The sequence below is a fragment of the Canis lupus genome, chromosome 13 (genome assembly GCF_011100685.1).
Source record: "Canis lupus familiaris isolate Mischka breed German Shepherd chromosome 13, alternate assembly UU_Cfam_GSD_1.0, whole genome shotgun sequence".
NCBI lineage: Eukaryota > Metazoa > Chordata > Mammalia > Carnivora > Canidae > Canis > Canis lupus.
The window spans coordinates 10,102,592-10,124,479 of NC_049234.1; the positions used below are offsets into that span (position 1 = coordinate 10,102,592).

The following is a 21,888-nucleotide window of genomic DNA, read 5'->3' on the forward strand; positions in this document are numbered from 1 at the left end:
ATGGACTGTATGCAGTAAAATATTTTCTTCTGTAAATTTTAAATTAAGAGTATTAGATTATTTCTGAATAACCTCCACTGAAAGTTTTACAAAGTGTCCTCATAATAATGCTTTATGATACTGGATCTGTGTCTTTGTCCCACCTAATCATTTTCTTCCAGACCAAAAAAAAAAAAAAAAAAAGGTGAATGTAGCTATGTTCAAAGCTGTTGAAAATAATTCTGGAGTAACATTTCAGGGCTGAATTACAGAACAATTAAAATTTCAATGATGAATGGTACATTTACTGAATAACTACAATGTACAAGTATCCTATTAAATAAGTGCTTTGACTTTTTTCCCATCTCACTTAACTATTACAAACTCCTATGAAGTTGAAATCATTATGTACACTTTGAGGGATAAAGAACTCTGTCAAAAAGATTAAATCATTTGCCCAGAACTCCACTGCTAAGAAAATGGGAGGGCTAAGATTCAAATCCTGACTGACCCCACTCCAAAAGTTGATGGTCTCTCCTATACTCCACATTTTCTTGAGAAGAAAACACTACCCAAGTTTTTCTAAACAAATGATACCCCAGATCTCATTGCAATTTCTAGAATACTCCCCTCTGCCTGCAAAAACACCCCCACAACAACAATACTCTGAATGCAACTACCTGAATATTCAGTTTTTCTTCAGACTAACACCTTATCTAGAATTTTTTTTTTAATTTTTATTTATTTATGATAGTCACAGAGAGAGAAAGAGAGAGAGGCAGAGACATAGGCAGAGGGAGAAGCAGGCTCCATGCACTGGAAGCCTGATGTGGGACTCGATCCCGGGTCTCCAGGATTGCGCCCTGGGCCAAAGGCAGGCGCCAAACCGCTGCGCCACCCAGGGATCCCTAGAATTTTTTAATTAAATTCCTGGGTCAACAAAATGTAATAAAAAATTAAAATGTCAATATATCAAACGACACAGTAAATAATATATGAACTGTATTTATGAAAAATATCTCTAAACCAGAGTTTGAAGACCTCTTATCACAGTTATAAGACAAGGTTTGAACTGACAAGGCATTTTTCTACTACATATGTTTATAAAAAGCACTACTCACTACTCAAGTTTAAAGAAAATAGTCAAGAAAAAATAGGTAAGGATGCCATTTACTAGTATTATTACATGTTGACATTTAAAATTTTGTCCTTTTGGGATCCCTGGGTGGCGCAGCGGTTTGGCGCCTGCCTTTGGCCCAGGGCGCGATCCTGGAGACCCGGGATCGAATCTCACATCGGGCTCCTGGTGCATGGAGCCTGCTTCTCCCTCTGCCTGTGTGTCTGCCTCGCTCTCTCTCTCTCTCTCTCTCTCTCTCTCCCTCTCTGTGACTATCATAAATAAATAAAAATTAAAAAAAAAAAAAGAAAATAAGGTGAGATTCAGGTCTAGAAATGCTAGTATGGAGATACTGGCCTGCAACTGAGGTCGACTAACAGTTATAGTGTGTCACTCACTTCAAGACACAGCTTCACAAAGGGCTTAAAATGGAATCCAGTAACTCTCTCCTGATCTTTAAGTGCAATTTAAAGAGGCACTATGAGACAACATACTACTTTAGGAGAAACCAGTTTTTCAGGGTAAATGGAAACATAAGTTATAACAGAGTTAATTCCCTAAATATTAAGAAACATTACTTTAAAAGAAACCATAATACTCTAATAAAATGACAACATAATAATTATATTTTAAAAATATAACGTTTTTCTTTTGCTTTCCTAAGGCTTTTTCTAGTTCCTAAAAGCACTTCCTGGACCCAACTGACATTTCTCTAAAATTGAGGATTAATTTTTTTTTTTTTTTTTTTTTAAATTGAGGATTATAAACTAACTTGTAAGGCCTCTCTATAAACCTTGTGTGTTGAACTGCTGCCATCTGCTGGCTTCTGACAAAATCTCAAGGTCAGACAATGTGATTTCCTTCCTTGGTCCCAAATAACTTTCTCTCTGACCATAATAGTGGTTAGCACAGATTTAACAAGGTGAGGTATCTGTAAACCAGCCACAGCAAAAGAACCTGAGACTTGTGCATGTGTGCCTTTGACTCAACGAAGAAAAGAGAAAGAAAGAAAGAAAGAAAGAAAGAAAGAAAGAAAGAAAGAAAGAAAGAAAGAAAGAAAGAAAGAAAGAAAGAAAGAAAGAAAGAGAAAGAAAGAAAAAAATAAGACAATAAAATGGGTATTAGAACAACTTCTGTGCTTAAGAAAAAAGCCAATGTGTAACCAATGGCCAACTCTCTCCACCTGCCCCCAACACAGAAGTTCAAAATACAAGCCAGTTTCCTTTTTGCTAATTAGAAAAATATTAAGAAATAAGTGTGGTATTTTTCTACACCACAAATACAGAGTTTCTCAAAACTTGGTCATTAGACCACAAGCAAAATCATCTGAGGTCCTTAATAAAAATACAGATTCCCTGACCATGACCAACCTGACATACTGAATCTGAATCTTTAAGAACTATAGCCTGAAATTAGCTTTTGTTTTTATCATTTACTTCAAGTGATTTTGATGACTAATACAGTTTGAAAAACAAAGACAAAAGCTAAATTTATTTATTTATTTATTTATTTATTTATTTATTTATTTATTTATTTATGATAGACACACACACACACACACACACACACACACACACACACACACACAAAGGCAGAGACACAGGAGGAAGGAGAAGCAGGCTCCATGCCGGGAGCCCGACGTGGGACTTGATCCCGGGACTCCAGGATTGGGCCCTGGGCCAAAGGCAGGTGCTAAACTGCTGAGCCACCCAGGGATCCCCAACAAAAGCTAAATTAAGCAGAAAACAAACTAAAATACCTCAGATGTGGTTCTTTAAAAATAAAATAATAAAAATACCCTTCTAAAGTTTGATTAAGGAAAAAATATTGAGGAAAAAGAGAGAGAAGATAATCTCAGGCAAATTTACAGGAATAAATGTAAAAGCCTAAGAAATTAACAATTTTTCTTAGCAAAAAAATAATTATAAAATTACCAAAAAAACAGAGTTTGACTAAAACAATTACAAATAAAATAAATTGGACAGGTAACTAGAAGACTGCAACTGAAAAGAACAAAAGGATATAAAATAGGTCCAAAGAGCATCTTTATTTAACATACAAGAAACAAATCATCCCAGTCTTAAACTGTTCCAGTTCCAGAAAGCTAATTCCTTTCCTTAAAGCATGCAAAACTTTAATGAAAATCTGACAGATATCACCAAAAACAAAATTAAAAAACAATATTAATTTGTGAAAATAAATACAAATATACGATACACATAACATATAAAATATGTGTTAATCAACTTTATGCTATCAGTAAGGCTCTGGTCAACAGTAAGCTATTAAGTTGTACTTTTCTACTGCAAATTTTCTACTGTGCCATGGGGGGAGGGGCTTAGCACTCAGATTCCCAGTATTGTTCAAGGGTCAATTGTCATTCATATTCTGTTGTGAATTAATAAGCTAGAAGAGACTTTATTTTGTATGCTGCAGTATTCCCAGTGCCTATGACAATGTGTAACATATAGTTAGGTATTCAGTACATATTTTGAAGGTTGAATGAATAGTATGAATTAGACTATGTGACTAAGTTAGGCTCTCTAAGTCAATATTCTTAGAGAATTTCCAGATTTTAGATTTGTCTTCCTAACAAGCAAAACATAACAGAATCTAAAAAACATAAGCCCTTAAATTTAAAAGACACAATAAAATGCAAATTATGCATATATAGCATATGGACATGTATAATCATGTATAGAGAATACACTGCACATGTATGCATAAAGGTCATTTGACTCATAGGTACACACTATCCAAGTAGATAGGAGTGTACGTGTATACTGCATCCTTAATGAGCCCAAAGGTAAAGAAAGACTAAACTAAATAAGGAACTATAACTAGTTATTCTAAGATGTCCATAAAAGCCTGAGTATAGGTCAGAAATAGGGATCAAAAACATTAATCTTTACCCTGATTCCATTCAAATAAGCTATCTTAATAAAATTACAGTATTTGATTTCCTGTGAAAACTTTCCAATGGGAGAAGAAAACTATATTCAGTCCATACTGATTATAGTATTTCAAATGCTATCATTACACTTTCATTCCACATTTCCAATCAATCTTGTGATTTAAATTGGTATTAATATACCAAATCATGATTACCAACAAGTGAACTGATAAAACCAACCTTCTGGCCCAAAACTGTGACCCTATCCACACCCCTCTCCCAAGCCAAGCACTGCACTAAAATAAAAGAATCAATCTTTCTTTTTAACATTTCTCTTTGCGGGGATCCCTGGGTGGCTCAGCTGTTTAGCGCCTGCCTTTGGCCCAGGGTGCGATCCTGGAGTCCCGGGATCGAGTCCCGCGTTGGGCTCCCGGCATGGAGCCTGCTTCTCCCTCCTCCTGTGTCTCTGCCTGTCCCTCTCTCTCTCTCTCTCTCTCTCTCTGTCTATCATAAATAAATAAATAAATCTTAAAAAAAAAAAAAAACATCTCTCTTTGCTTTACACAGAATAATATTACTGTTCCTCTGCCCTTCAAAACCTGGCCTCTGCCCACCTTGCCATCATCCTCACCAACCATAGACTACATACTACTGGTCTTTCCATACATACTCTGTGTTTCAGCAAATCAATCTAGAGTACCTGTAATGCACACACATGCCTGTGGAAGTTTGCTGAATACACCTCCTAAGTGATGTGCAGCACAACTGCATCAATCTGCATAGCAACTAGTTGATCCTTCAAAATTCTACTCCGGTAACATGTTCTCTGAAAGTTCTCTGAACACTTCATCTTTCAACATTTATCATTTCCTCCTCCACACTATGTCTGAATCTTATCCCTACTTCCACTGTTACATGTTATCATGTGTTTATTTGTTTATGTGGCTACTAAGCACATAATGGCATTCAATAAATGTTTGTGGAAGAAAAATAAATATTTATCATTCAGTAAATAATCTCAACAAACCAAAGACTCATGCCTGAACCTGAACAAGAAATACAAGGAAGATCCTACAAAGAATGCAAAGCCAGGGCACCTGGGTAGCTCAGTTGGTTAAGCGGCTAGCTCTTAATTTCTGCTCAGAGCATGATCTCAGGGTTCTGGGATCAAGCTCTAGGTAGGGCTCTGTGCTCAGCAGGAAGTTGGCTTGAAGAGTCTCACTCTTCCTCTGCCCCCCTCCCATGCGCATGCACGCTCACTCTTTCTCTCTCTCTCTCTTTTTTTTTTAATATTTTATTTATTATGAGAGACACAGAGAGAGAGGCAGAGACACAGGCAGAGGGAGAAGCAGGCTCCATGCAGGGAGCCCGATGTGGGACTCGATCCCGGGACCTCAGGATCACGACCTGAGCTGAAGGCAGACGCTCAACCACTGAGCCACCCAGGCATCCTGCTCACTCTTTCTCAAATAAATGAATCAGTGAATGAATGCAAAGTCAATTCCAAAGGATAAGAACAAACTTCAAACAGGTGTTATTATTTCAACAATTATGCTGACCGAGCCTCCTGCTGGGCAGCAGGATTATAGAAATATAAGAAAAACCCAGGGCCTAGATCAAGGGTTGGCAAACTACAGTCAATAAGCTAAATCCAAGTAATGTTATTTTTATAAAGTTTTACTGGAATGCCGTCACACTCATTCATTTACATATTGTCTAATGCTGTTTTCACACTACTAAAGTAAAACTGAGCAGTTGTGACATAAGACTGTCTAGCCTACAAACACTAAAATATTAATTATCTGGCCCTATGCAGAAAAGGTCTACCAGCCCCTGGCCTAGAAGGAATTCAAAGTCCACACAGATCTGAGAGCCAATGGTTTGAATATTCCAGGAGGAACAAAGGGAGGATGTCAAGGAAAGCTTACTAGATGAGATGCTTTGCTGAGACTTAAGTAAACATTGGGAGGCAACCTGACACAGAACTAAGAAAGAACGTACCAAGTAGAGTTAATCACATGGGAAACTGGCTGAGGGTAACAGGATACAGGGCATCTCTTGGGAACTGTAAGACTTTGGTATTGCTGGGGTATGGGGTACAAAATGGTAAAACAAAGATTGGAGATAAGGGCACCATAAACTGCATATACCAAGATGAAGAGTTTGTATTTTTAAAATATACATCACAGGGTGCCTGGGTGGCTCAGTGTGTAGGCATCCAACTCTTGGTTACAGCTCAGGTCATGGTCTCAGGGTCGTGAGATTGAGCCCCATGTCTGCCTCTGCACTCAGTGTTGAATCTGCTTGAGATTCTCTCTCTCTCTGCTCCTCCCCTGCTTGTGCTCACATGTGCATGCTCTCCTTCAAATAAATAAATAAAATCTTTAAAATATATGTATATACACACACACTTTGGGCTTACACTTCCAAAAAAAAAAAAAAAAAAAAAAAACCAGACACACAGAAAAAACAAACCACCTCTGGAAGGACATATAGGAAACTAATAAAAAGAATTACAAGGGATGCCTGCGGTGGCTCAGGGTATGATCCTGGCATTCTGGGATGGAGTCTCACATCAGGATGCCCATGGGGAGAGCCTGCTTTTCCCTCTGCCTAGGTCTCTACCTCTCTGTGTCTCTCATGAATAGATAATTAAATAATCTTAAAAAAATTACAAGAAAACACAAATAAATGGGAAGATATTTCATTCTCATGGATTGGAAGGACCAATATTATTAAAATGTTCATATTACCCAAAGCAATCCTCAGATTCAATGCAATCCCTATCAAAATTCCAATGGCATTTTTCAGAAAAATACAACAATCCTTGAATTTGCACAGAACCACAAAAGACTCCAAAAAGCTAAAGCAAGGACACCTGGGTGGCTCAGTGGTTGGGCGTCTGCCTTTGGCTCAGGTTGTGATCTCCAGGCCCCGAGATCAAGTTCCGCATCAGGCTCCCTACAGGGAGCCTGCTTCTCCTTCTGCCTATGTCTCAGCATGTCTCATAAATAAATATATAAAGTTTATTTATTTTTGCTTTAAAAACAAAAGTCAAACAAAACCAAAAAGCTAAAGCAATCTTGAGAAAGAAGAAGAAAGCTGGAGGCATCATGTTCCCTGATTTCAAACTACTTTACCAAACTATGTTTATCAAAACAGTATGGAATTCAATACCAATGGAACAGAATAGAATCCAGAAATAAAATCACACATATATGATCAATTAATGTACAACAAAGGAGCCAAGAATATACAATAGGGAAAGGACAGTCTCTTCAATAAATGGTGCTGGGAATATATTGGCAAATCAAACTTCAATAAAACAAAACAAAACAAACTAGTGCTGGGAAAACCAGACAGCCACATGCAAAAGAATGAAACTGGACCACTATCTTATACCATACACAAAAATAAACTCAAAATAGGTTACAGACTTAAATGTAAGACCTGAAGCCATAAAACTCCCAAAAGAAAATATAGGTGGTAAACTCCTTGACGTTGGTCTTAACGATAATTTTTTGAATCTGATACAAAAGAAAAGGCAATAAAAACAAAAATAAACAAATAGAACTACATCAAACTAAAAAAGCTTCTGCAGAGCAGAAGAAATGATCAACAAAATGAAAAGTCAACCTAGGAAATGAGAGAAAATATTTGCAAATCATATACCTAATAAGACATCCAAAATATAAAAAGAACTTATACAATTAGCAACTGCACCAAAGACCCCCACAAATTACCTGATTAAAAAATGGGCAGAGGAACTGAACAGACATTTTTTTCAAAGAGGATAACATAGATGGCCGACAGGTACATGAAAAGATGCTCAATATCACTACTCCAGGAAAATGCAAATCAAAATCACAATGAGATTATCACCTCACACCTGACAGAACGTCTATTATCAAAAAGACAAGAAGTAAGAAGTGTTGGAGAGGATGTAGAGAAAAGGAAATCCTCGTGCACTGTAGGTAGGAACATAAACTGGTGAAGCCACTGTGGAAAACAGTATAGAGGTTCCTCAAGAAATTTAAAATACAATTACTATATGACCCAGTGATTCCTCTTCTGGCTATTTATCTGAAGAAAATAAAAACACTAACTTGAAAAGATATATGTACCCCTATGTTAACTGCAGCATTATTTACAATAGCCAAAATATTTACAAAAAAACAAACAAAAAAACACCTAAGTCTCCATCAATAGATGAAGGGATAAAGAAAACGTGTTATATACACAATGCAGTATTTCATTTAGCCATAAAAAGGAATGAAATCCTGCAATTTTTTTTGTTTTGTTTTTTACAGGTTTTATTTATTCATGAGAGAGAGAGAGAGAGAGAGAGATGCAGAGACACAGGCAGAGGGAGAAGCAGGCTCCATGCAGGGAGCCTGACATGGGACTCGATCCAGGGTTTCCAGGATCACGCCCTGGACTGAAGGCGGTGCTAAACCGCTGAGCCACCCAGGCTGCCAAATCCTGCCATTTGCAACAACATGGATACACCTTGAGGGCACTGTGCTAACATGAAATGAGTCAGAGAAAGAAAAATATGGTATGATCTCACTTAGTATGTGGAATCTTAAAAAAAAAAAAAAAAATCAGATGATTCTGTAGATGCAATCCAGAACCATACTAGAAGGAGCAGGGAATAGTTAGGAAGCTATTATTATACTACTGACCGTTTAAAGCAAATACACTAGCAATCTGTTGTGGAGTTTACAACATATGAAGTAAAATATAGGACAAAAATAGCTTGAAGAGTATAAGAGAAGTAAAAGAATATATGTTATTATAAAGTTTTTATAGTAAAATAATATTAATTAGAGGCAAACTATAAGTTAAGAATAAATACTATAAACTGTACATTAATCATTAAAAAATAACAATACAAACAGGTTTAGATAAAAGCCAAAAGAGAAAATTAAATGGAACTTTAAGAAAATTTGCTTAATACAAAAATAGGTAGGAACAGAGAAAGACACAAAGAACATGGGACAAACTGAAAAGAAAGCAAAATGGTAACATAAACCCAACCATATCAGTAATTACATTAAACATAAATGTACTAAACCCTTCAATTAAAGGACAGATTGTCATACAAGACCCAACTATATGCTGTTTACAAGAGACACACTTTAAAAATAACGACACTGTCATGTCAGGATAGCTGAGTGGTCTAAGACGTTAGATTAAAAACAACACTGATAAACTGAAAGAAAAAGGATAGAAAAAAATGAATATCACTAATAAAAAAAAAAGCCAGTACAACTATATTTATGTAAGATTTCAAGACGAAAATCATTCCCAGAGATAAAGAGGGGCATTTCATAATGCTAAAAGGACAAATCCATAGCAGACAAAATGTTTGTGCCACAAATAACACAATTAAAAATATAAAAAGAGGGACGCCTTTGTGGCTCAGTGGTTGAGCATTTGCCTTCAGCTTAGGGCATGATCCTGGGCTCCTGAGTCCCACGTTGGGCTCCCTGTGGGGAGTATGTCTCTCCCTCTGCCTATGTCTCTGCCTTTCTGTGTGTCTCTCATGAATAAACCAAAAAAAAAATCTTAAAAACACACACACATATATATATATATATATATATATATATATATATATATACACACACATATATATATATATATAAAGAATTAAAAGGAAAAAATCCACTGTCATAGTGAGGGGTAATATTTCACATTAGAAAAAAACAGACATGAACAGTTAACATCAATATTGATCTATAAAACCCATATATATAATGATGATATAATGATGGGCAAAGAGCACAGAATCTACCCTCTTGGTACTCATGATTCAGTGAGGAAATGGACATTAATCAAATAATCACATAATATATAATGAAACTGTAATAAATGTTGGAAAGAAAAATTACTGGGTAGTTGTTCATTGGTGGGAGTTGAGGGAAATACTTAAATGTAACAGGAACAAAGGGAAAAATTAAAACTGAATTAAACAGAATGTACCCTTACATAGATTAATAATAGGAAGGATTCCATATATTAAAGATTTGTGTACCTCAATTCTCTGGATATCAGATTAAGAATGAAAATTAAGAATCAAACTTTTGGAAAATCCTAATATTACAGATATTTTTCTTACCAGCATCACTGTTAAATTCATAACTCTTCCAAGGTTATCAATGTAGTAGACACTGTCTTGATACCATGAATCACAGTGTAGGTAATTATACATTCCAAAAGCATGCATGTGTTCCAGTGTATATTGATCATCTCGAAGTTTTACTTCTGCCACAGCTGAAATATAAGAAAAATAAAAATAAACATCACAGAGTTCGTCTCAGATTACTTCTTTCCACAGAATGCTTACAAGGTGAAGAAATCACATAATGCTAATCACAAAGCCCTTCCAGACATAGTCACCATATTATTCATTCTAAAACAATTTCTAGGCACTGTGTATAGAGGATAAACGATGAATAAAACTGAATGATCCCTGACAATGGCCATTAAAGACAGGGATTTTCATGCCATTATCTTCTTTTCTTTTAGGTACTTCTTCCTTGTAATTACGAATAAAAAGAACAGGGAAACTCTAAAATTGAAGATATCCTGTCTTTTGGGTAAATATTAAGTATTTTATAGAGAATTTTTATAGTTTTTAAGATGCTTTTACCTCTATTATAGCTCATTCATTTTTTTTACAACACATTAAGAAATAAAGAGAATGTTTTTATTATTTCATTACACAATTATGGAAATAACTGTAAGCACAAATGGTGATTTCTCCAATGTCTTATCACATCTTTCCCAAGGGTACAGAACAAAATATTCTACCTGGAATAGAAACAAGGTTTCCTAGTTAAAGAACAGTGTTTTCCACTAGGATATTAGCAATTTCCATAATTTTATTTTACTTTTATCCGCCTTTATTGTGATATAATTGGCATATAACATTGTACAAGTTTAAGGTGTACAAGATAATGACTTGATATATGAACATACTGTGAAATGATTACCATAGTAAGTTAATGAACACATCACCTCATAGTTATTTTTTTCTTATGATAAGAACTTTTAAGAGCTACTGTCGAGACGCCTAGGTGGCTCAGTGGTTGAGCATCTGCCTTTAGCTAAGGGTGTGATCCCAGGGTCCCTCTGCCTCTGTCTCTACCTGTGTTCCTCAGAATAAAGAAATAAAATCTTAAAAAAATAAAATAAAAAAAAAAGATCTACTCTCTTAGCTACTTTCATAAATTTAACCTATTAAATGTCTATTAAATGATCTATTTAATCTATTAAATGATCTCTGCTTCCCATTCTTTCTTCCCCACACATCCAGATAGGAACCTTATAGTTCAGGGTTGTCCATAGCTTAGAATTTATTTCCTCTCTGACAGGAAAAGCATAAGTAAATTATGCTGGGCTAACACCTTACCTTAATATAAAACTCAATTTACTGTAAATAAAAGAAATTTTAAAAACCCTCAACCTACTATATTCTAATTTCAAGTATTTTTTTCCATAATGTTCCTCTGTTCCAACTTCTATTACCTGTTTTATATTCATTCAGTGATTTATTCAGCAATATTTCAATAGGCACCAATGATATACTGAGCAAAGAGCACAGACTCTACCCTCTTGGTACTCATGATGCAGTGAGAAAATGGACATTAGTCAAATATAATCACATAATATATAATGAAACTGTAATAAAGGTTGGAAAGAAAAATTACTGGGTACCATGTAATGAAACAGCACTGGGTACTCATCTATGGAGTGGGGGAATTGATAAAAGTTTCAGAAATATGAGCCCAGCTAGAAAGCATAAAACAGAGTTACCTTATGAAGAAATATACCTACACACACACACACACACACACACACAGAACGAAAAGCAGGCAAAGTAGGAGGAAAAACTGGTGTTTGAAGAACCAAAAGAAGGCCAAACTGTCTGAAATACAAAGCACCATGAAGATCTGTACAAGAAAAGGCTACAGATAAACAAAGCTAGAAAACTGGGCAGGAGTTGGATCCTGAAAGGCCTCATCTTTATCAATAAACAATGTAATTCATTTAAGTTTTTTAAGCAGGAGAGTAAAGTTCAGATTTGAATTTATAAAAGATTACTTGTAACTACAACACGTAAAACAGACTGAAGCAAAGCAAGGTAAAATCCAGTGTAAATATTAATAAAAGGAAATTCACTAAAAATACAGTGGAGAGGCTAGGAGGCTGAACCCTAGCACTCAACATCAATTATAGGAAGAACTGTTAATTACAGACCCCAACAGAAGAATATTCAATAGGAAAGAATCATCAATTACAGGCTGCCACAGGGAAAAGATGTACATTGCATTTCCTACAAGAAATCGGACTACACTGCAATTTAGCTAGGGAGAATTCAACATTACCCTGTACTCTTGCTTTTCTCCAGTGAACTTTCATTCTAAACAACCCCTCCCAACTTCTTCCATCTTCACCATAAAATAACATCCCTCTCCTTTCTTTGCTGGGCTTGCTGATGGTTTTACTGCAGCTTGCAGGTCCCGAATTCCAATTCTCTAATATTCCAAACAAATCCATTTTGTTGATAAAATAACTTGGCCAATTTTATTTTTAAGGTTAATACCAGGAAGATCCATTAGGAGGTTATTGCAGTCATCTTGGTAAAGGATGCCTGACTGAAGTTTGGAGGCATCTCAGGGGTAAAATCGTAATTTTATTATGGATCTGATGAAGGCTGAAGAAACTGCTACTTATAATTCAAGGAAGTATTTATTTTATAAGGAACACTTAGAAATACATATTCCACTGATTAGGAGAGAAGCAACATCAATTCTTGGTTTTCTAGCACCACGGTGTGGATGAAATTCAATACTGCAAGAAATGTGCATGGTAACATAATAGCCCAAAGTACTAATAGTAGAGAATGATTCAACAAATACATTTTCTTCATATTTGTGCCAAAGACCCTGGGCAATCACAAACAAGCCAGAGGCGTCTTATCCCTCTGCCTTATTACAAATTCTCATCTGTGAACCTATGGTTCTGGAAAACCATTGTTAGGTGACTGTGATATAGTCTAAGTCTTTTGTTGTTGCGTTCCAACAAGATAATCTACTAAATTATTAGGACACAGAAATGAACATAGGGCATATTACACACTTAATATTTTGTAAAAGCTTGTTAGTGCATAGAAAAAGCTGCATCTCTGGCCTCAAATGAGAAAGTTAAAGTTTTCATTGGATTTTTCATGTCAACCATCTTCAGTTTATAAAAGGAGAGGCAGAACTGAAAGGAAAAAGCAGTGTCCATAATGTAATGAACTTAACCACTGGCGGAGCTCTGTTGTAGAGCCTCCTAAGAAAGGAGGCAGAGCGCAGGGAGTCTCAAATCTCTGCTGGGATCTTGGAGATGGTGGAAGAAGAGAAATCTCTTTAACAGAAGACTAAGGGACACCTGGGTGGCTCAGCAATTGAGCACCTGCCTTTGGCTCAGGGCATGATCCTGGGGTCCCAGGACCAAGTCCCACATCAGGCTCCCTGCATGGAGGCTGCTTCTCCCTCTGCCTATGTCTCTGCCTCTCTCTGTGTGTCTCTCATGAATAAATAAATAAAATCTTTTAATAAAAAAAAAAAAGGCAACAAGGCCATAGTACTAAATATTTTACTATTTAATATTATCTTGCAATGGAAATAAAAGAGCTTTGCTGGAAAATCTTTTTCTTTTAGTCTTTTAAAAAGAACTTAGGGTCCAACAACAAGAAGAAGGTCTTCCTTAATGTTTACCTAAATTTCTTATAAAACATATATGAAACCTCAAAAACTTATAGTTTCTCATGTGCAAATTATTTATTGAAGGTCTACTACATGTACCGTGCTTGGCATTGAGCATACATATAAATATATAGTAAATACAAAACAGAGATGATCCTTGTAATGGTATTAACAATGGTTACAATTACTGCTTCTTGTCCCTTCAAAATATATTGTTATGTAGAACAATATGAAATTGCCAATATTCAACACTTTTGACACCAATTAAATATGATTCATTCTAATACCTATAGCAAAGTACAATAGTTTTAAAAAAGTGGAGGTAGAGGTAAAGAACATTAAAATGTTAACTTACAAAGGCCACTTCTTAGACCATTTCTTTTCGCCTAGTTCCTGAGCTTGCTATTTGCATATGAAGACATAAAATAAGAGTTCAGTAGCCCGCCAACCCCCTTATCTGCAACCAGATAGTACTAAGTCCTATATATACTGTTTTTACCTATACATACCTACCAATAATAAAGTCTAATTTATAAATTAGGCCTACTTAGAAATTAACAATAACTAATAATAAAATAGAACAATTATAGCAATATACTGTCATAAAAGTTACATGAAGGTGGTCTCTCTCAAATATTTTATTGACTCACCTTTCTTCTGGTGATGGGAGATGATAAAATGCCTACGTGATGACAAGAAGTGAGGGGAATGACATAGGTATTGTGATGTAGTGTTAGGCTACTACTTATCTTTTGACAATACATCAGGAGGAGGATCATCTGCTTCTGCACCACAGCTGACATGGGTAACTCAAACTGCAGATAGCAAAACTAAAACTGTGGATAGGGTATAACTACTGTACAAGTCTGTGTTACGAGTTTTGTAACAAGATTTACAGAACAAAAGAACTGAATTTGGAGCACTACTCCCACTAACCTATTTTATATAATGTTTCTGCACAAATTAACATGGTCATCTACCTCTCTACCCCATATTTTCTACCCTAAGTGCAGATAGAAATTTTACAGTTAACTCTACACAAATCCAATAATTACATAGCTCTTTTCACCCTTTACCCTGACTATAGCCCAACTCTTCACCAGCTTTTAATCTCCTTCCTCTGAAGAAAATAGCCCAAAGAGACCACACAGATTAGAAAAAGGATGAGCTCTAGAGTCAGCTTGGTAGAGACCACACAGATTAGAAAAAGGATGAGCTCTAGAGTCAGCTTGGTCACTGTCAAGTAGTTTTATTAAGTTACTAGCCTTTCTATCCCATCTCCTCATCTTCAATGAAAATTAGTAATACTTGTCCTAAAAAATTATTGACAAGCTTAATCTTAAAACATGTAAAGTACTTGCTATATAACACACAGAAGAAAATCAACTGTTGATTTTCTTGTTTCTCTTCTCCTGTCCAAGGTTAATTCTCACACAGTTGTTTACTATTCCATTCTCTTCTACCTCTTCTAGAATAAGAGGAAAGTGTTGGGCATTCACACAAGGCTGGAAACCATGACTGTTCCAACAGATAGAATGAAGAAAATACCTAAATTCATGAGATAATGGGTAGAGTACACAGAAAACTTTTGTTGCATTAGTGGGGAATATTAGCCCTAGACTGAGCACTGCTCCAGACCAGCCTACCGAATCATAAAACACTAAATGAATAATCTGTTTCCAGTAACTCAATTGCATCCCAGAATAAAGTTGAATATTTATAAGAACACAAATCTATCTTCCAGCCAACGTAAAATTCAGTTTCTAGCATCCAGTCAAATATTACTGGGCAGGCAAAAAGGAAAAAAACACAAAACTGATGATGAAGAGACCAATCAATCAATAGAAGCTCAACATAACTGACAAAGAAGTTATAATAAGCAGAACAGAACATTTAAAGTTATTAAAGTATATTCCATACATTCAAAACAATAGACATGAAAATACAAAAAAGATGAAAATAATATCCAAGATAAAAAATACACATAATGGGATTAACAACAGATTAGATATTGCAAAAGAAAAGATTAATGAAAGTAAAACCATGAAAATAGAAATTACCCAAAATAAGACACAGGAAAAAAAGAATGTTTGAAAAAACATACAAATCAAGAGCGCTGATGAACTGGGATCAATTTCCGGCAACCTAAAAATGGGCAACCGGATTATTAAAAAAAAATTTTTTTTAAATAATGTCTGAATACTTTCCAAACTTTAAAACTATTAAGACTCATGAAGAAAACCACAGCAAGGCACAACATAATCGAACTGCTTAAAACCAATATAAAAGAGAAAAAACACATCATGTAAAAATAATAAAGATTGGAAAACACCAGATTTCTCATCAGAAACAATAACAAGAAAAGTAACAGGCAACATCTTTAAAGACCAGTTGACCTTAGAATCACACAAAGGTTAGGAGCACTGACCTGTGGCACATTCAAAAATCCACATATATCTTTTGACTGTCTATAAACTAAACTATTATTAACAACCTACTATTGATCAGAAATTTCACCAATAACACAGTTAACATATATTTCTGTATATTATATACTGTGTTTTTACAATAAAGCTAGAAAAAAGAACATGCTATTAAGATAATCATAAGGAAAATACTTTTACAGTAATGTACTATTTATTGAAAAAAATTCCACATATAAGTGGACCTGAATATTTCAATTCCACATTATTTAAGGGTCAAATGTATTGAAAAAAGAAAACATATCAATATAGAATCCTACACAGGGCATTTAAAAATGTCTCTCTTTTTTAAAGATTTTATTTATTTACTAACAAGAGACACAGAGAGAGGCAGAGACGTAGGCAGAGGGAGAAGCGGACTCCCTGTGGGAAGCCTGATGCAGGACTCGATCCCAGGACCCGGGGATCATGACCTGAGACAAAGACAGACACTTAACCACTGAGCCACCCAGGAGTCCCAAAAGTATCTTTTGAAAACACAAATACAACATAAAGGCCAGAAGAAAGAAACAAGTATTCTATTTTAGGGTGTTATATTACAAGTGGTGTAAAATTATTTGAATGTATTACGTAATAAGTTAAAGATGTATATAACCTTAACCCTAAAGCAACCAGTAAAATAACAAAGAGTGATAAAAATGATTTCATAAGACGGGCTTCCAGCATGGAGCCTGCTTCTCCTCTGCCTCAATTTCTCTCTCCCTCTCTCTCATAAATAAATAAAATCTTAAAAAATGATTTCATAAGAAAATAATCCAAAAGAAGGTATAAAAAATGGAATGAAAAATTAGGAAAAAAAGGGGAAAATTTCATCTTCCCAAAGACTAGATAGGACAAACAGAATATCCATAGCAAGATGAAAGACCTAAACTAACAAAATCAATAATCACATCAAATGTAAATAGTCTAATTAAAAGGTAGAGATTGTCAAGTTGAATAAAAAAAGACTCAACTATTTCTGCCAATAGTATATACATGTTAAATACTAAAACACAAACAGGTTAAAAGTTAAAAGATGGAAATAAATACGTAAGATTTAGCAAAAGAAAGCTTGAGTGACTATTTTAATATCAGATAAGGTTTCAGAGTAAAGAATATCAACAAGGATAAAGAAGGTTATTCCTTAATAATACGGGTGTCAATTTATTAAAAGGACATGATAAAGTGTTTATGCAACATAACAGAGCTTTAAAACATATGAAGCATGGGCAGCCCGGGTGGCTCAGCGGTTTGGTGCTAGATGGTGATCCCGGAGACCCGGGGTCAGGTCCCGCGTCAGGCTCCCTGCATGGAGCCTGCTTCTCCCTCTGCCTGTGCCTGTGTCTCTGCCTCTCTCTCTCTCCTCTCTGTGTTTCTCATGAATAAATAAATCTTTAAAAAATATAAATAAATAAAATAAGATAAAATAAAATAAAATATATGAAGTAAAAACTGACAATACTGAAAAGAAAAAAAATCCACAATGATAGCCAGAGGTTTCAATATCCCTCTCTCACACAAGCATGAACTAAAAGTAATTATGCTGAGTAAAAGTGAGACAAAAAAGAGTACATACTGTATAATTCCATGTATATAAAACTCTAGAAAATGCAAACTAATTTATAATGACGGAGAGCACAGCAACAGTTGCTTGGGATTAAAGTGGAGGAACAGCGGGCTAGTTACAAAGGGCACTGGAAGTTTTGAGGAAGAAAACAAAGTTTAATATCTTGATTATGGTGAGGACTTCAGGAGTAGTGTGTATATATTTTAAAACTTGCCAACGTGTACACTTAAATACATGCAGTTTATTATCAATTATCCTAATAAGCCTATTTAATATGTGTGATATAAAATCACTTATTAATCACCAGGCATGCTCCAGCCCTTTCAAAGTAAAGCACTTAAATATGGACATTAGAACCATCGCTAACAAAACCAATAATCTTAAAAGAGAAAATAGACATTGAATGCTACAATGTATGATAAAGTCTATGATCAGGTATAATAGGAAAACAGACTACAGATTCTAATTTATACAGATTCTGTAGTATAGATTCTAACTAGATAGTCCAGAAAGGAATCTCTGAATAAGTAGCATGTAAACCAAGATGAATGAATGGAGTATGAGTTAGCTAGGTGAAATGTAAGGGGAAAACATATACAAAGACATTTACAGAATGAAGACTCTAGGAAAAAAATATGTACAGACAGTCCCCAACTTAAAATGGTTCAATTTAGGATTTTTCAACTTTGCAAGGATGTAAAAGTGGAAACTGCACTCTGAATTTTTCCCCAAGCTAGCGATATTACAGTAGGATATTCTGGTGATGCTGGGCCATGGCAGCAAGGTACAACTCCCAGTCAGGCACGTGACTGATCATGAAGGTAAACAGCTCATCCACTTTCCGTACCCATACAACCATTCCGTACCCATACAACCATTCTGGTTTTCACTTTGTATTCAATAAGTTACATGACATTCAACATTCTATTATAAATTAGGCTTTGTGTTAGATGATTTTGCCCAACTGTAGGTTAGTACAAGTGTTCTGAGCACATTTAAGGTAGGCTAGGCTAAGCTATGATGTTATGTAGATTAGATGTATTAAATGCATTTTTCAATTTAAGATGTGTGTTTGTCTGTACATTACTCCATTGTTAAGTCAAGGAAGATCTGTATAAGGTAAATGCCCAGAACTAGAATTGCTGGGTCAAAGAACAATCACAATTTTATAAAAAAAGAGAGTTGTTTGCTTAATTTTTTGGAATACACAGACTGACAGCTATAGTTTATGTAGCAAAGGGAACTTTAGAACAATTTACTAACATTATTTAAAACAAGAGAATAAAAATAGACCAGTACTCCAAGCTTTTTGAAACCAGAGCACATCTTCATCCTCACATCCTAAATGCACAGCTTCACACACCAGTCACTAACATCTTGCTGAATTAATGTAAACTCCTTAGGGAGCATAAAAGAAACCAAGTTGCCAAGAGGAGCTCTTCAATCATACTTCATTATTTCTAGAAAAGAGTTTTTAAAAGAATTAAGCTCTCCATCCTCCTCCTCAAGTAGTAATTCTTAATGCAAGCCCCTCACACGAAGGATTGCAAAAGCCTCCAAACTGGTCTCCCTGGTCCTATTCCTCCAATCTTCCAAATTCAATCTTCACAGAATCTAAAATTAAACCATTCAATCTCTAAATCTCTTTCTTTTCTATACTTAAAACCCTAAATGGGACCTCATCACCTCCAACTGTACATCGCAAACACAGACTCCAAAACCAACAATGATGAAAAGAGGAGAGACCAAGGACCATTTAGTGAGTAGTTAATAAAGCTAATGCATTTTAGAGGACTATTGTGAGAATTTGCTCTCTGCTTTTTTGATGTTAAAATATCCTTTTGTTTATGAAAGAATGGGTGAGGACATCAGTTTTTAAGAAACATCTCCACTTAGGAACTAGAGTGTATCATGCAAAGTGAAACAAGTCAGTCATAGCAAGACAAATACCACATGATTTCACTCATATGGGGAATTTAAAAAACAAAACATGAACATAGGAGAAGGGGGAAAAAGAGGGAGGCAAACCATAAGAGAATCTTAACTATAAAGAACAAATTGAGGGTTGCTGGAAGAGAGGTGTTCAGAGGATGGGTTATATGGGTGATGGGCACTGATGGCACCTGTGATGTGACCTGGGCATTATAATAAGTAATGAATCACTAAATTCTATTCCTGAAACCAGTATTACGCTATATATGTTAACTAAATAGAATTTCAGTATAAACTTGAAACAAACAAAAAAAAGAAACATCTCCCCTTGGCAAATTAAAAAGTTGGCAAATCTTTGACAGCTGAGCTTTATTTTTTAATCATTAGGGCCCAAGAAAATGTCTGGGAAACAGTGACTTACTCCCCAGATGTGTGGATAAAGTCCACAAGACAAACAGTGCCCTCACCTATTTTTCTAAGTGGTCTCTACTTCTCCAGATTTTTTTGCTCCAGTTACACAGGGCTGCATCAGTGTCCTACACACAACTTACTCTTTTCCATTGCTCTTGCTTTCTAAGGAATGGAATGACCTCAATAACAACTCCTTCTCTTCTTCATTCACTCAATTTATTGAGCACCTACAATGCTAAGCACTAGGAATAGAGTAGTGAACAAAAGAAAATATTACTGATATTAGGGAGCTCACAGTCTAGTGGAGGAAACAGGATATCAAATAAATAGAAAATTAAAAACTATGATGATACTGCTTTACAGGGAATGGAAGGAAGGAGAATGGAATGGTGGGAAAGCTAGTCAATAAACTATAGTTCAGGTAAGATATAACTGATTTGGAGAAGGGTAGAGGCAAGAAGTCAAACCTTGAGCTGACTATATTGCTGACAGACTGAACAGAGGGACTAAAAGAAGAAATACTTCATGACTCCAACATAAGCAACTATATATATAGACCTGCTCTAATAGTCCCAATTTTTATGCCTCCCTGAATCTATGCCCTTTGCTATGAGCTTGCTATATACTGACCTTAAAGCTTGCTTATATGACTTGTTTGGAAAAATGGGACAACAGCAAACTTATTCCAGGCAGTAGCTTGAAAAAATGCCTGTGTGCTGCTCCTTTTCTCTTGGATTAAGCCTGGGCTAATGAGAGATCACACGGAGTAGAGCTAAGCAAAAGCATCTGAAATAATTTTATACTAGTCTGTAGCCAGAGAACCTCCAAATTTGTGAGGAAGTATAGCCAAGATGAGGAGAGCCATCAAGCAGATGCATAACTGAACAAAGACACAAGAATGAGTCCAAGCCAACACTAGAAGAAACACCTACCCGACCTGCAGACTTGTGAGCAACAGTAATTGCTTACCGTTTTGAGCCACTGAGTTTTGGGTTGCTTTTTTTAATGCATAAACGAAACACAGTGGTACCATTTACTGACATGAGGTGGAAGAAAGAAAGGAAGGGATGAAAAACCAAGCTCCTTTTAGCTTAGTCCGGTCAACTCCTACCTATCCTTCAGAACCCAACTTAAGATATCAGCTCCAGGAAGCTTTCCCAGATCCCCAGGCAGGTCTGCAAAGATACGTAAGCACTACCATTACCACTACCATTACCGTCTGTACATAACCCAATCACTGCTTTATCACAGTTTTGTAATTATGTTTATATTTTTCTTTCCAAGTAGCCAGCTGCACTTTTATGTTACAGACTGTACCTTTTATTTTTTTTAAAGATTTTATTTAATTATTCATGAGAGTCAGAGAGAGAGAGAGAGAGAGAGAAAGAGAGAGAGGCTGAGACACAGGCAGAGGGAGAAGCAGGCTCCATGCAGGGAGCCCGGATGTGGGACTCGATCCCGGGTCTCCAGCATCACGCCCTGAGCCGAAGGCAGCAGGTGCTAAACCGCTGAGCCACCCGGGGATCCCTACAGACTGTATCTTATTCATCTTGATATCAGCTTGTAAACATGAAACAGGCTCTCAATAGATGTTTACAAACTTTATAAACACTTATTTGATAAAATTCTTTAGATCAGCATCTCTCAATGTGTGATCCACTCACAACATGCGTCAACACCAGTAGAGGTGTGTATTAAAAACGCAAATCTGTGGGCTCCTCAACTAAAATGCTTATTATACCTCGTAAAACAATTCACAAGGGTGC

The 21,888-nt window shown here is 35.7% G+C and overlaps 1 protein-coding gene across 3 annotated transcripts in view; it reads right to left on the reverse strand.

Moving 5' to 3' along the window:
* Window positions 1–21,888, reverse strand: part of NUDCD1 (NudC domain containing 1) — an 80,082-nt gene that overhangs the window by 57,289 nt on the left and 905 nt on the right. For 2 of the 3 annotated variants that reach the window (XM_038555345.1, XM_038555344.1), the window contains exon 2: window positions 10,114–10,268. In XM_038555345.1, the coding sequence (XP_038411273.1) occupies window positions 10,114–10,268 (155 nt within the window). Of the gene's footprint in view, window positions 1–10,113; window positions 10,269–21,863; window positions 21,884–21,888 lie in introns of those variants that run through there. The other variant, XM_038555346.1, reaches the window with a different exon arrangement.